The 15960-nt window shown below is 45.4% G+C and overlaps 1 protein-coding gene across 1 annotated transcript in view; it reads left to right on the top strand.

Annotated features, from left to right (window-relative positions):
- Positions 1 to 15235, top strand: part of xirp2a (xin actin binding repeat containing 2a) — a 97189-nt gene extending 81954 nt beyond the window's left edge. The window contains exons 8-10 of the mRNA XM_078403779.1: positions 164 to 9914; positions 13505 to 13638; positions 15110 to 15235. Of these exons, the coding sequence (XP_078259905.1) occupies positions 164 to 9914; positions 13505 to 13599 (9846 nt within the window). The 3' untranslated portion in view covers positions 13600 to 13638; positions 15110 to 15235. The remainder of the gene's footprint in view (positions 1 to 163; positions 9915 to 13504; positions 13639 to 15109) is intronic.
- Positions 15236 to 15960: the final 725 nt, after the last annotated feature.

Here is a 15960-nt window from a genome sequence, read left to right as displayed (position 1 = left end):
CTTTGTGAGATTAAAATAGACTATTTGGCGAGATGGACTGTTGAGAAGGGTGTGTCGCTGACTGCATGGAATTTGATTTGAGTCACATTTCCAAACAGCATGCTGACTCTCGGCCTCGGAATACTTTGCATAGTACAACGTGTTTGTTGACTTTCCCACCAAGGCAGAACATAAGTTCCAAGGCACGGATTGGCAACATGTCGCTAGCACCTCCGACGTTTCTGCGGCGGCGGGCAAGATTACTGAGGTGACGACGATAAGAGAGGCTGCCTCAGTCTCTGTCACACCCAGTAACCGAGGGAGCCTGGAAGAATTGCCCCCTCCTCCACCAGATCTGCTCCACACACCCCCTGACGTAAGCCTGTCCCAGTCTCCTGACCCTTTCTCAGGAATGCAAGTCATTCCCAAGGACTTGTACACGAAACAAAGAAACCTGTACGAACTGAAACGTTTGTACAAGCATATCAATCCGGACATGAGAAAGAACTTGGAAAAGGAATTCATTCAAGAGATCAGTGCGATTGTAACGGATGAAACAAGAGATAGCGATGTGGTGGGGGATGTGCAATATGCCCGGTACATGTTTGAACACACGGGCCTCAGTCCCCAGAAGTGTGTGAGCCCGGAGCGAGAGTATTTAGAATGGGATGAAATTCTTAAAGGAGAGGTGCAGTCTATGCGGTGGATGTTTGAGACGCAACCGTTAGATTCCATCAAGGATGAATCCCTGGACGAAAGCAATGAGAAGTGGATTTCCCAACAAGAAATGGTAGCGGGAGGCGATGTGAAGTACAGGACGTGGATGTTTGAGACACAACCGATTGATACGCTTGGCGTGAGTCCTCCTGAATCCGCGGAGAGCGCAGGCAAGATCCCAGAATTGGCCAGGGGAGATGTTCGCACGGCAACCTGGCTATTTGAAACGCACCCTCTGGATTCCATGAATACGATGTATCGAGAAAGCGAGGAGACCAAAGAAGTCTCCGACACCAGAGATATCACTGCTGGCGACGTCAAAACCGCCAGGTACTTGTTTGAGACTCAGTCCCTCGACACACTTGGGCATCTAGATTCAGTGGACGAAACGAATTTCCTGCAATTAAAAACGGAAATTGAAGAAATTAAAGGGAACGTGAAGAAAACCTCCAAGTTGTTTGAGACACAGCCTCTCTATGTGATCAGGGACCACTCTGGTCAGGTGCTAGAGATCCAAACGGTCAAGAGAGAGGAGATTGAGAAAGCAGATGTTAGGACTGCTCGCTGGCTCTTTGAAACGAAACCCCTGGACATGATCAACAAGGATGTTTCGAGTATAAAGGTTGTGTGTGGGATCTCCAGGGAGGAGGTTGGCCATGGAGGGGTGAGCAGAGCCAAGTGGCTTTTTGAGATGCATCCATTGGACAGCATCAACGAAGGGATGGAAACGAATGTGGCCGTCAAGCATAACGAGGAGATAGTTGGTGCTGATGTTAGCAAGCAGTGCCGGATGTTCGAAACCCAACCTTTTGACTCACTGAAAGACAATGACAACGCAAAACCCGTGCAAATGGAGGAAATAATCGGAGGGGACGTTCGCTCGACAAAATTCTTGTTTGAGACGGTTCCCATGGACGCGTTGAAGGACAGCCCAGATGTCGGCAAACTGAGAGGGACCGTTACCTCTGAAGAAGAGAAGGGCAATGTGAGGCACCAGACATGGGTCTTCGAGACACAACCACTTGAGATGATTGGTGAAGAGAAGGAGAAATGTACAAAGGTCATTCACCTGGAAGAAATCACAAAGGGTGACGTGAGCAGTTGTAGACAGGTGTTCGAAACAATGAATTTGAGTCACGTTGATGAATCTAAAAAGTTTCAAGTCGATTGTGTAACCAGTGGCGCTGTGCAGACGAATAAGATGTTATTTGAAACGACTCCTCTCTACGCTATCCAGGATAGTGCTGGACACTATCACGAGGTTAAAACTGTGAGGAGGGAAGAGATAGTGAGCGGTGATGTTCAGACATGTAGGTGGATGTTTGAGACCACCCCTATCGATCAATTTGACGAAAGTATTCAAAAGTGTCAAATTATCAAGGGGATATCTAAGGAGGAGGTTCGCTCTGGTGATGTGAAAACAGCTCAGTGGCTCTTTGAAACACAGCCACTGGATGCCATCAAAAACTTAAGTGAGGTGAAAGGTGAGGAAAGTGTTACTAAAGTGCTGGATGACATCAAGGGCGATGTACAAACCTGTCGATGGTTATTTGAGACACAGTCAATGGATGCTCTCTACGACAAGGTCGATGTGAGGAATGAAGTGGATGAGATACAGAAAGGGGATGTAAAAACTTGCACGTGGTTATTCGAAACGCATCCTTTAGATGCAATAAAAGACAATTCAGAAGCAATGATCACGGTGCGAACTGTACAACGGGAGGAGGTGCAAGGAAGTGATGTTCGATTAGCCCGGTTTCTCTTTGAAACGGAATCTCTGGCCAATATACAAGGGGAAAAGAGGGACGCGTTCAGACAAATAACTGAGATAGATATTCAGTCGGGTGATGTATCTCGTAAGAAGTGGATCTTTGAAAACAAGTCTCTTGATTTGATTAACTCCAGTTCAGAAGAAACTTTAAAGAAAATTAGATCTTCAACAGCAGAAGATATTCAGAAGGGTAATGTCATTAATTGTACTTGGCTCTTTGAAAATCACCCAATCGATGCAATAAGAGAAAGATCTGAAGAAAGAGGAAGTCTGCGCACTGTCATGGATGTCCAGGGTGGAAATGTGGGCAAAGGGCGTTTCATTTTTGAGACCACCTCGCTGGATCAGATTAAAGAGGAGTCAACCGAGACCACAGCTGTCAAGAAATTCAGTTTGGAGGAGGAAGAGAGAGGAGATGTCAAGAACTACACAATGTTGTTTGAGACCCAGCCACTGTACGCCATCAAGGACAAGGAAGGATGTTTTCACGAGGTGACCACTGTTCGGAAAGAAGAAGTGGTGAGTGGAGATGTGCGGGGCACCAGGTGGTTGTTTGAAACCAAGCCACTTGACTTAATTAGAGAAGACCACGAAGTGTATATCATTAAGGCTGTGACACAGGAGGAGATTCAGAAAGGAGATGTCTCCTCTGCCCGTTGGAGGTTTGAGACTCAGCCCTTGGACAAAATAGCAGATGGCGAGAAAATAATCCCTCGAACAATATGTGACGTGCAAGGTGGTGATGTGAGATCAGGGACGCAGATATTCGAATCTGATTCCCACCAACAGTACGTTAAAACAGTGAGCGTCAGCGAGATCCAACATGGCAACGTTAGGACGGCCACTTGGCTTTTCGAAACTCACACCATGGATGAGATCAAGGGGGAAGGGTCGGAGTGTAAGAAGATCGAGACAGTCAAACGAGAAGATGTACAAACAGGAGAGGTAAAACAGGCCATTTGGCTTTTTGAAAAGCAACCGTTGGACAGCATACAGGAATTTAGCGAAACAATAACAAAGATAATCCCAGAAGATATTCCACAAGCCGATGTCAAAACCACCACCTGGCTTTTTGAAACCACACCCTTGCACCAATTCAATGAAAACCCAGTGGAAAGGCCAGAAATAGTGGGGATAAATATTGAGGAAACTCTTAAATCACTTTATGATTGCAAAATCCTTCATTCCCAAGGAATCCTTATTGAAGCAAATGAGGTTGGAAATGTCAAAATGGCCAAATATCAACTCTTGAATCAGACTTCCCCGGAGATCGAGAGAGAGCAGGTTGTCAGGGGAGATCTCCAGAACATCATGTTGAGGTTACTGTCGAAGAAAGAGTCTTCAGTGAAGGCCATCACAGTGGACCCCAACGAGAAAGGCAACATCCACTTGACAAGTGCACAGCTTTTGAACAGAACAATGGAAATTAGCGTGAATAAAGAGGAAATAATTGGCTGTAATATTCAGCAAGTAATCAGCAATCTTTTAAATCACGACAGCACTGCCCAAAAGGGAATTCTAATTCAAGAGAGCGAGAAGGGGGACATCAGAATGACGGTTTATTCCTTGCTCAACAGGGCAGATCACATGAAGGTTGAGCAAGGTGAAGTTATAAAAGGGGATGTGCAAGAGGCAATCAATAAGCTTACGACCACATCTGAGAGCAGCGGGTTTGCACAGAAGTTTAAAGTAAATGACACAGAGAGAGGAAATGTTCAGTTTTACACCATGTGTATAGAATCTGGGGCGTTAGATTATCTTAAGCTCCTTCAGCAGGAGATAGATGAGACTGCTGAGGTCGACCAGGAGCCCATGGAAATAATACAGGGCAACGTCGAGGCCGCCAAACAAATGCTGCAGGTTCAGCAAACGCAAATGGATCGGACGGTTGCAGAGTCTGACATTTTATCTGGCAATGTTCAAAATGTAATCTTGTCTTTTACGCCGGAGAAACAAAATATATCCGTCAATGTCGAGAAAGAGGAGATTATACCTGGGAATTTAAAGGCGACTTTGGATTCACTGAATCAGGCCATTAAGCAACCCGTACTGGTAGAAAAAGAACCAGTGGTACATGGCAATTTGACTGCCACCCTCAAATCTCTCGAAGAAGCTAAATGTCAGAAAAAATATGTCCAAAAGATTGAAGTTATTTCAGGCGAGGTTAAAGGCAGCCAAGGTTCGATTGAAAAGTCATCGATGTGTAGAGTTTGTGAGGACGAGGGAGATGTGGTGTACGAGGATTTCCAGAATGGTTCGACACGTTTGAACGAGACACGAACCACAATGAGAGGTGACTTTCAAGCCACGACGACAAAGATGTTGGAAGCAGCTTCTGAAACGAGAGCGCTCCCACATCAGGTGAGCAACAAGGGAATAACGAAAGCAACGATCCACAACCTGCCAGATCCATCACAACAACAGTTTCAGCGTCATGCCGGTACACCAGCCAGTAGTCAAAGTACCACTGCAGTCCAGCAGGAAGGGCAGGCACAGGTCTACGTAACAAAACATGTTGAACGTGAGGAAGGTCCACAGGTCTACGTGAAATCGCATTTAGCAGCTCAAGAGCAAAATAAGAAAAGCTTTACGCAGCACATTATCACAGAAACACAGACGAAACAGAATGTCAAAGAGTCTATGAGGACTACACAGGCTAACGTCAAAGTGGACAACTCAGTAAAAAGTTGTACGGCGAAGAAAAGTCAAACTGTTTTACCAGCCAATAGGTCACGCCAAAGCGAAATTGTTAAAAAAGACAGGAAAAACTATGACGCGCAAACAATCACAAATCTGTCTGAACAAATCAGTGCTCAAAACGTACAAGTGACCAGAATCAAATCGGCAGGTGAACGTAAAGGGTTGTTTGGTTCAGTTGACAGGCAAACAGCAAAACAGCGAGTCTCCGTTTCAGCAGAAGGTCCAAGGTCCTTTCAGTCGCCAAGGATCTCTGAAGTTCTCAACAAGTCAACCCCTGAGATTGGTGCAGGATCTGACACAGTTGTTGAACAAGCGATGAGCTCTCAAACCAATCACAGTGTTAATGTTATTCAGCAAACTGTACAGTCCTCCCATCAAATCATTCAGAATTTGGCATCTCAGCCCATCACAGATGGTGATGCAAAAGTCAAACACGATATTAAAAACATCAAAGACTTGCACACATCTGAGATCCGTGGCCAGGGAGTAAATCAAGGACTTGTCACCGTGGTCAAATCTGGGACAACTTTGGTAGGACAATCAAAAATGTCCACCAGTGGTGTTGAAAGTAAAATAGAAAAAACTAGAAGGGTAGGAGTGAGCAAAGTGATTAAGGGAGAAAAGGCATTGGTGGACATCCAATGTTCGGCTCCACAGTATTCCAAACCCTCTCTCCCTCCCCCTCCTCCACCCGCTGAAGATGAAATGTTCCCTCTCCCACCACCACCAGTGGTTCAAACAAAGTCAGAGATGTACGAAACAGAACTACCTCCTTCCACTCTCCCTCCTCCACCTCCTCCCCTTGTTGTTCCCACTACAACTCTGGGCCAGCAAAGGTTCCTCACGGGACATCTCCCTCCATCGTCCAAGGTGAGTTTGCCATCATCACCGAACCCTCAGTCCCCTTCCCAGAGGAGACGACTTGTGGACAAGGTAGCAAAGATGGAAGCAATGTCGGGAATGCCACAGCTTGCGTCTCTCAAACCGCAGGGGCAACTCGAGAAGAAGGCAGCACCCATTCCAAGATCAAATGCAATCACAACGGAGGAGCCTCCATTATCAATGCAAGATACTCAACAGCAAAATCAGGGGTCCACACAAGTGACATATATTCAGCATTCGCCAAGTCCGCGGTCTCTCCAGTCTCCTGACCTTCAGGGGGCAAAAAGACCTGTTCAAAAATCATCCCAGCCAAAGGACGTAAGGTCCCCTTCTGGAACAAAAAGAGTTTTTGTGCCACCGGATACCCCACCCGTAACTGACCACATCAAACCGCAATCTAAACCCTACGTCAGGAAGTTTAAAACTCCTTTGATAATAGCTGAAGAAAAGTACAGGAAAGAGAGGGAAGAAATGGAAAAAGATAAAACCGTTACAACGTCCTGGTCTGTGGTCACGGAGAAGGTGGGAACAGAGGAGTCAACGCTCTCGCCAAGAGGAGGATGCGGAGAGAGGCCCGCACTGATGCAGTCGGCATTGCCAGGCGAGGCATTGGCAGAGGATGCTCATGTCAAGTCCCCTGCTGTTCAGGACATGGACTCAGTAAACGTGCCATTGGCTCAGAGACAAGTCCCTCATCCAAAACCAGGACGACCCGTTGCTGAGGGGCAACCCGTTCAGCGAGAACCAAGGGGATCCACCCCTGAGAGACATCCTCCACGTCCAAAGCCAGGAGGTCCCATTAGTGAGGGGCATCCCATTCATCGAGAACCGAGATCTACCCCCAAGAGCCATGCCCCTCATCCAAAGCCAGGAGGTCCCATTAGTGAGGGGCATCCCGTTCATCGAGAACCGAGAAGATCTACTTTTGAGAGGCATCCCATTGGACCAGAACCAAGAGGAGCCACTCCTGAGAGACAAGTACCTCATCCAACCCCAGCGAGTTCTATTGCTGAAGGACACGTCCTTGGTCCAAAACCAGAAGGACCCACTGCTGAGGAACATCCCATTCGACCGGAACCAAGAGGACCAACTCCTGAGAGATGTATCCCTCATCTAATACCAGGAGGTCCCATTGCTGATGGATACTCTGTTCATCCAAAGCTAACTGAGCGTCATGCCGTAGATAAGATGTCCACACAAACCGTGACCTCCATTTCTTCCTCCCAGTCCGCAGTGTTGTCTGCTTCCGAGCAGTTGCATCATATCCTAAACAATTCTGCAGATGTAAGGGTTGATAAGGAAGCGGTGTTTAATGCTCTTAAGGATTCAGTGAAAGATATTAGCTTGGAAAATATTAGACATAAGGAGATGCATAAAAAGACGCAAGTACAATCTGACAATCTAAAATCTCAGTCAATTTCCCCGCCAAAATTTAAGGTTAAGACTGTTCAACTTCCCAAAGGTGTTCAAAAGATGCAGGAAAAGAGAGAACATACTTTGCCGTACAAAGTGGAGAAGAAACAATTTTCAAAAGCAGAAGAAACTAAAAGTCAAGAGAAAGTTGCAATTAAACAACAGCTTCGATCAAAACAGGGTGACCGTGTGGGTGTGGATCAACAGGAATGGCCGCATTTCACTGTGAACGATGGCTGTAGTCATTCAGTGATAGAGGACAGAGATCAGAACATCCGGAGGGCAGGATCTCCACAGGTATTTTCAGCAAAAACAAGGCAGGACCCTGTGAAACAACAGCAGAGCCAACAGTCATACCCAGCTCACATAAATGAACCCGAGAAGGTGCAACAGAAGAAGCTGGGTGAGGCTATGCATGAAGAGGTGGAGAGTGAACAGATGCAGAGGCGTCGTGAGAAGACTCGGGAAGGGGCAGTTCCGAAGGTCCATGGACATCCAGACCAACAGAAGGGTGGACCAACACGGCATGCGGCGTATCCACTCCCCTTGGTAGATCAGGCACCCACACTGAAGCGCTTGGATTGGAAGGAAGAAAACAGAGTCGAAGCCAAGTCTCAAACCTTTCAGTCAAAGAAGGAGCAAGTATCTTATGCGATGGAAGAAGGAAGTAGGCAGGGGCCGGTCCCTGCTCAGAGAGAGGATTCAAAGCAGGAGGACAAAGGGAGCAGAGAAACGACAGGGCGTGAACAGGAATTGGACAAAGAAGCTGCCAAATATTATATCGAAATTAGTGACAGCTACCACAAGCGCGAGGAACTGCAGAATATTTTATTCAGGTTGATTCAGTTCGAAAGAGAGAACGACAGAATAGATTTAAATGCCATGAACGCCTTTATGGAAAAGGTTCCAAGTTGGCTGGTGGACGACCGTGAATTCACGGCCAAAGGAAGTAATTTGCAGAATATGAAAAGGGAGCTCACGCAAATTAAGAAGAAGGCTTTGCTAAAACTTGCCTATTTCGATGAATCGATTCAAAGAGCGCTCATCACTATCTCTGGTTTAAAACTGGAAAATGAGACGTTGCGCTCGGCTTCCCCTTCACAGAAGATATCCAAGATAAGTATAGGTTCTTGCAAGCTGGACAGGCAGGGGAAGGACAGTGTGGAACTGCAAGCTTGTGAAAGTAAACTTGGTCAAGTGAATGGGAGTAGAGGAGCGGAGCAGAGAGCTCAGTCCCCAGCCAAGCGAATGCCCTCGCCATCCCCCTCGTACATCACCATCGAGTCGACAGCCAGGCGCGAGGAGTCGCCCCTCAGACCTCCCCCCTCTCCGCCGCTCTTCCACAAGGGCTACGACACCCCATCATCACCCGTCCACAGAGAAGCCGCCCAGACCCCACCGTCGCCGATGTCAGCGGCCAGGTCCCACACGTCCTCCCCGTCGCCTTCTCCAACCCGCGGCAGGCGCCACGACCAGCTGGTCAAGCTGAAGGACGCCACGGCGAAGCTGTCCCAGGGGCTCCCGCAGTCAGCCCAGCCTCCCCTTGTGCACATACAGGAGAGGAGATCCGAGATCATCCTATCGCCCGCTACTCTGCGTCGCCAGCTGAAGATTGACCCGCCGCTTGCAGAGGTGCTGCCCGCAGCCGACTCGCCTGAAGCCTCTGTTACAGTCAAGGGTATAACAGAGATGTTCGAGGAAGCTCAGAGATCAGAGAAGAACAAAGTGTATCAACGCAAGGATCCCATTGACATTCCAACCCGCCTGGGCTCAGACACCGAGCCTGAACCTGCAGCCTGCAGGCAGCAAGCTCACAAACCACTCGGCGACATCGCACAACCTGTCCATAACTTTGATTTGCCAGATCAGCCGAATTACTTTGAAAGGGAGCAGCTCGCGTTCATTGAAACATTAGGGTGTGAGAGTAGACATGAGTTTTTAGGAAAAGTAAACGAGTTGGGGGAAATCCCAACATTTGATGTGAAATCTGTTCATCCTGTGTCTGAAAGTCCTGGAGAAATATCTATTCCGATTAAGCTTGAGGATTCCTCCGGGGACAACAAGCCTCTGAAAAAGTCTCAGCGTTCTCACAAAGTCAGGGATGAGGTGAAGAAGTCAGCGCAGTCTATGTTGTATCCGGAGACGATCAACACGCAGTTTTCACACATGGAAGCGTTTGAAACGGCAGCGATGGGCTCAACGACGAGCGTTCAGCACAACCCCGGTATGTTTCCAGGCATCGTTTCCAGGCGCGCACCCCCGACCTACGAAGATGTCGTGTCCGGACAACTCCTGGACCTGTCAACGGACAAAACCCCGGAGGAGCTGCTGAAGAACTTCCAGGAGACCTGGCAGGAGAGTGAACGTGTATTCCGGAGCCACGGGTACAGAATATCTGGCACCAATGAAACGCTGTGGCAAGATGTCCTTCAGGAACACATGGCCTTGACCGGTAATCTGCATGACCAGTGTGGAGATCAGGAATGGAAAGCAACAAAACTAACTCCTCAACGTGTGACACATCAACATTTTAATGGAATTAATATGATATTTTTTTAACTGGTTTGCTGTGTTGTTTTACATTTGCCCCATTTCTAATGTGAACAGATACTAACACTGAGTTAAAACAGCTACCATTTCCACAGTAGAAACAAGAAACCGCAGATGCTGGTTTATACCAAAGATAGACACAAAGTGTGGAGTAACAGTGGGTCAGGCAATATCCCTGGAGAACATGGATAGGTGATATTTTGGGTTGGGATCCTTCATTAGTCTCAACCTGAAACGTCACCTATCCATGTTCTCCAGAGATGCTGCCTGACCTGCCCAATTAGTCCAGCACTTTGTATCTACCATTTCCATACTGTTGACATGCGGCGATTGTGTAGAAGTTGAGATATGTCTACATTTAGCCAATGGTATCACTTCTGAGTAGCAGATTCAACTTATCTTCTCAACTTGGAGAGCATCTGCATCTGGAGCTGCAAAAACTAAGTTCACACTGGACAAGAAAGACTGGAATGATTTGAGGGGGAAGTATGATTGGAAAGGACATTTTAGGACCGTATTTGAAAGCAGGATTATATTGGTTTTGGAGACACAAGGAACTACAGATTCTGGCATCTTGAGCAAAACACAAAGTGCTGGAGGAACTCAGTGGGTCAGGGAGTATCTGTGGAAGGAATGGATAGATGATGTTTCGGAGCTCAAGATGGGTCCCGACCCAAAATGACAATAATAAACTATACTAAAATGAAACTAACCTAAACTAGGTAGACTCGGATGGTAAGGAAGAGAATGTTAGAATCACATCCCTGTGGTACCACTTGATACTTGAACACACAATGGTCACCAGGAAAGTGCCGGAGGAACTCAGCGTATCAGGCAGCATCTGTGGAGTGAATGAACTGGGAATATTCCTGGTCAGGACCCTCTTCAGACTCTAATGCATCAGTTTGAAGCAGGGTCCCAACCTGAAATGTCCCCTGCCCATTCTCCCCACAGATGCTGCCTGACCAGTTGAGTTCTTCCAGCACTTTGTGTTTTGCTCGAGACTCCAACGTCTGCAATTCTTTGCGTCTGCTTGGACATCTAATGAGATAGACCAGAAAGAAAGTTGCATTGTAGAGAATAATAAACTCATTTAAACTGTTAAGATAGGATATGATAAAATATTGATAAGTACGAGCAATTAAAAAAACAGGCAGGTTATGCAATTGACTTGCTAGGGCATAAATATAACATTAACAACCCTAAATGAAAGCAACCATTTATTTGGTTCAGTGAAAGTGTCAGGAAAATTCATTGGTTTGAAAATCACCTGTAAGCTTGTGTTCCAATTCTGTTCTCATGTTGGGCAAAGCTTCAAAGGTGGAGTGCAATAGACACATGGGAGACGTGGACAAAAGTGTTTCTTCCATGGAGATTGGTTATTATTTGGAAATAACTGCCTGTAAGGATAGGAGAAACAGAATCAATCAGGGCTTTTCAAACAGAACTATGTAATGCTGCCTGGACTAGGGGGTATTAGCTATAAGGTTGGACAGACTTGGATTGTTTCCTCTGGAGAAAGACATAGATAGGGTAATACAGAATTTTTTTTTTTTTCCCAGGGTGGAATTATGAAAGACTAGAGGGCATAGGTTTAAGGTGAGAGGGGGCAAAGTTTAAAGGAGATGTGCAGGGCAGGTTTTTTGCATAGAGAGTGATGGGTGCCTGGAATGCACTGCAAGGAGTGGTGGTGCAGGCAGATATGATCGTGGTGTTTAAGAGGCCTTTGGATAGGCACATGGAAGTGAGTGAATGGTGGGATAGGGATCACGTGCAGGCACGGAGATTAGTTTACCTTTTCATCATGTGCGGCATGGACATTGTGGACCAAAGGGCTTGTTCTTGTGCTGTACTTCTATGTTATATGTTAAGCACTTAAGGGGGAATAATTGGCAGGTTTACAAAGCAGGAGAATGGTATTAAATGGATGCATCTACAAAGAGCCAATGTGGACACACCAGGCAGAATGTTTCCCTGCCACATCATAATAATCCTAACATTTTATGATCTAGCTGACACTGGCTGTCCTATTATTTTATTCCCCTACACTTCCTATGTATTTCAGGCGGCACCGTGACACAGTGGTAGAGTTGCTCCCTTAAAGCGCAAGAGACCCAGGTTCAACCCTGACTGAGGGTGTTGTTTGTGAGGAGTTTGCACGTTCTCCCTGTGACTACATGGGTTTTCTCCGGGAAGGTCCGGTTTCTTCCCACATTCCAAAGACGTGCGGGTTTATAGATTAATTGGCTTCTGTAGTTTGTTGGGAATGGATGAGAAAGTGGGACAACATAGAACCAGTGTGAACGGGTGATCAATGGTCAGTGCGGACTCGGTGGGCCGAAGGGCCTGTTTCCACACTGTATCCTGAAGGCTGTAGAGTGCTCTGAGATGTCCTGTGCTGCTAGATGTAAAAGTCATTTTCCATTAGATGCAGACATTTTATAGTTTGTACCTTGATGTACTCTAGAGATTTATTTTATCAATGGCGTTCACAAAATCCAGAAGTCTGACAAACATTTCAGAACTCCAGGTTAGTTCAGAGGATGTTCCAATCATGGAATAAGGATGGATGTAAAAATGCAAGGCACGTTGTGCAAAACGCATCATCAATATCTTTAATGACAACAGGCCAGCCCTGCCTCACACAGGATGAAGTTTAGCTGAGGTTCCCTCGTTGCTTAATTTAGTTTATTGTTACATGTACCGAGGTACAGTGGGTTGAGACAATGGAGCAGAATTAGGCCATTCACAAAATTGAGTCTACTCTGCCATTCAATCATGGTTGATCTACTTTTCCCTCTCAACCCCATTCTCCTGCTTTCTGCACTTAACCTTTGACACCCTTACTAATCAAGAACCAGTCAATCTCTGCTTTAAAAATGAGAAAATGTAGAGAGAAATGGGCCAAATACAGGCAAAGGGGTCTAGCCCAGTATGCCAAGTTGGTCGGCATGGACAGGTGGGTGAAGGGCCTGTTTCTCTATACAGCTGTACAGCTCTGTAACTCTATGACTATGTATCAGGGAATTGAAAATTCACAATGTGCATAGGCAAAGTAAGAAACTCTCATGATATTCACAAATATCAGTGAATGTAATATTAGAATTCTCACTCACATGTGGACACTGAAACACTAAACAGCGTCTTATTACAAATTTACTGATGTTGTTCATGTTGAAAGGATATTTTTTGAGAAGTTTATAATAGTTATGCAGTTGCAGAGTAACAATTATTTGATAATTCCACTTATTTTTAAAACGTGGTGGGAAATCAGAGTTGAAGTTTCACATTCTATACTAATAAAATGTAATGACATTTTAACACAATTTTATACACTTTAATACTAACATTATATTTCAAACATATTTTGCGTAAAACTATTTTATGAGTGTGCTTTTGCTGTGACAATTTTGACCAATGAGTGGAGTTATGCAGCTTGCACAAAAGAAACTGAATTTAAAAGTAAACAATATTCTAACATTCTTACCATAGAAAATACAGGTTCTTACCAAGGAGACCTGCATGGTTTGCCGAAAGATAGTGTATCCCATGGAATGCCTGACTGCAGACAAGCAAATCTTTCATAAGTCCTGTTTCCGTTGCCATTATTGTAACAGTAAGTTAAGGTAGGTTCCTTATCTCTAACTGTCTTTATTAAATTTGTCATATTGATTGCATAATGTTGGTTTGCAATATGTTTAAGCTTTTAGAGTTTAGAGATACAGCGTGGAAACAGGCCTGTCAGCCCACTGACTCCATGCTGACCAGCGATTACCCCATACACTAGGGATAATTTCCAATTACAGAAGCCTACAAATCTGTACGTCCTTAAGAGCGTGGGAGGAAACCGGAGCACCCGGAGAAAATCCATGCAGTCACAGAGAGAAAGTATAAACACCACACAGATAGCACTCGTAGCTAATTAATTTATTGCAACTTATGGGAGGCGCATTCCCAATCTCGTTGTACCCCTGTACAATGACAATAAAGATATATTGTATTGTATTGTCAGGATGGAACTCTGGTCTCTGGCGCTGTAAGGCAGCATAGAAACATAGAAAAATAGGTGCAAGAGTAGACCATTCGGCCCTTTGAGCCAGCACCGCCATTCAATATGATCATGGCTGATCTCCTGCAACTCTACTGCTAAGCCGCTGTACCACCCAAGTGTCACGGGTAGATAAGGTGATGAAGAAGGCTTTTGGCACGCCACCCTAAATCAGTCAGGGAATTGAGTACAGAAGTTGGGATGTTACATTGTAAAAGAAATTGGTGAGATGCACTCGGAGTATTGTGTTGAGTTTTGATCACCCTGCAAGAGAAAGATGCCAACAAGATGGAAAGAGCACAGAGAAGATTTTAAATGATATTGCCAGGATATAAGAGGCTTGGTTTGTAGGGTTGGGCAGGCTAGGACTCTATTCCTTGGAGCGCAGGAGGCTGAGAGGTGATCGTATAGAGGTGTATAAAATCATGAGGGGAATAGATGGGGTGAATGCACAGTGGTTTTTACCCAGGGATGGGAATCAAGAACCAGAGGACATAGGTTTAAGGTGAGAGAGGAAAGATTTAATAAGAACCTGAGGGGTAGCTTTTTCATATAGAGGGCGGACTGTATATGGAACGAGTTGCCAGAAGAAGTAGTTATGTCAGGTACAATAACTGCATTTAAAAGACACTTGGACAGGTACATGGATAGGAAAGGTTTAGGGGGATATGGACCAAAATAGGTGCAGGAGTAGGCCATTTGGCCCTTCGGCAAATGGGACTAGTGTAGTCGGGGCATCGTGGTCAGCATGGACGAGTTGTGCCGAAGGGCCTGTTTCCGTGCTGTATGACTCTATGACTCTGTGACTCTTAAAACCAAAATGCACTAAAAGAGTTCGGTAAGCACCTTTCATCTTCATTAATAAAACACTTAGTTCATATAAATTAACTGAAACTTGAATTAATTAAGAGATTCAATTTTTAACTCTCGTGCATTAAGTCTTATGTAAATGTAAGGGAACTATTTGACTTTAACTGAAGATTACTAAATGACTGTACATTTGCCAATAATGAGGTTGATGAGGTTCAATTGTTCTTTTTTCACTGCAGTCTTGGAAATTACGCATCTATCCATGGACATATATACTGCAAACCCCACTTTAAGCAGCTTTTCAAATCCAAAGGCAACTACGATGAAAGTTTTGGATATGCACCTTCCAAAGGAGGCCAGACCATCAACGGTCAAAGCAACTTCTCTGTTGATAAAAAATCTCCAGGCAATAAAACAGTCACTGACTCAACCACAAGTCCGAAAGCCACTAGCGGCAAAGAGAACCAGTTAGTTGATGCACATGGGGCAGAACCATTGGGCAGGGACATGGAGGAAGAGTTGAAAAGTTCTCCCGATCAGATAAAAGCGGCAGCAGATAGAAATAAGTTAAACATCAACTGGCCTCCTTCCACTGATGCAAGTAGGAAAATGTTCAGTATTGAAGAGGAGGTGAAGGTGACCAAACCAAAGTGGCCCCCAGAAGGTTCCAGTCCACCACCAGTGAATTCTAAGGTCAACACGTTTGAGGAGCCTTCTGCCAGCACCCTGGAACCACAACCGCAAACTACTGAACAAGCAGACAGTGTCTCTCACGACAATCATTCTGCTGCTGATACTGAGAAGGAAAATAAGACACAGATTGGGGTGAATGGTGAGGAGAATGTGGAGTTGGAATTGAATGTTGAAGATAAAGGCGAGGTATGTGTAAATAGAGCTGGGGATGTGCGTAATGGAGGTAGAGATGAGGATCTGAAAGAGAATAAAGGAAAAGTTGTTACCGCTGAAGAACCAATGGCTGTAGGTGCGAAGGAAAGTGAAAATTATCTTGAAGATTTTAATTCCAATAATAATAATAATAATGGGGGGTTGCAACAAGTTGACTTATTGCAATTTGATGACACAACTGAAG

The sequence above is a fragment of the Rhinoraja longicauda genome, chromosome 8 (genome assembly GCF_053455715.1).
Source record: "Rhinoraja longicauda isolate Sanriku21f chromosome 8, sRhiLon1.1, whole genome shotgun sequence".
NCBI lineage: Eukaryota > Metazoa > Chordata > Chondrichthyes > Rajiformes > Arhynchobatidae > Rhinoraja > Rhinoraja longicauda.
The sequence above is the reverse complement of the archived record's forward strand: the minus strand, read 5'-3'. Positions and strand labels throughout refer to the sequence as shown.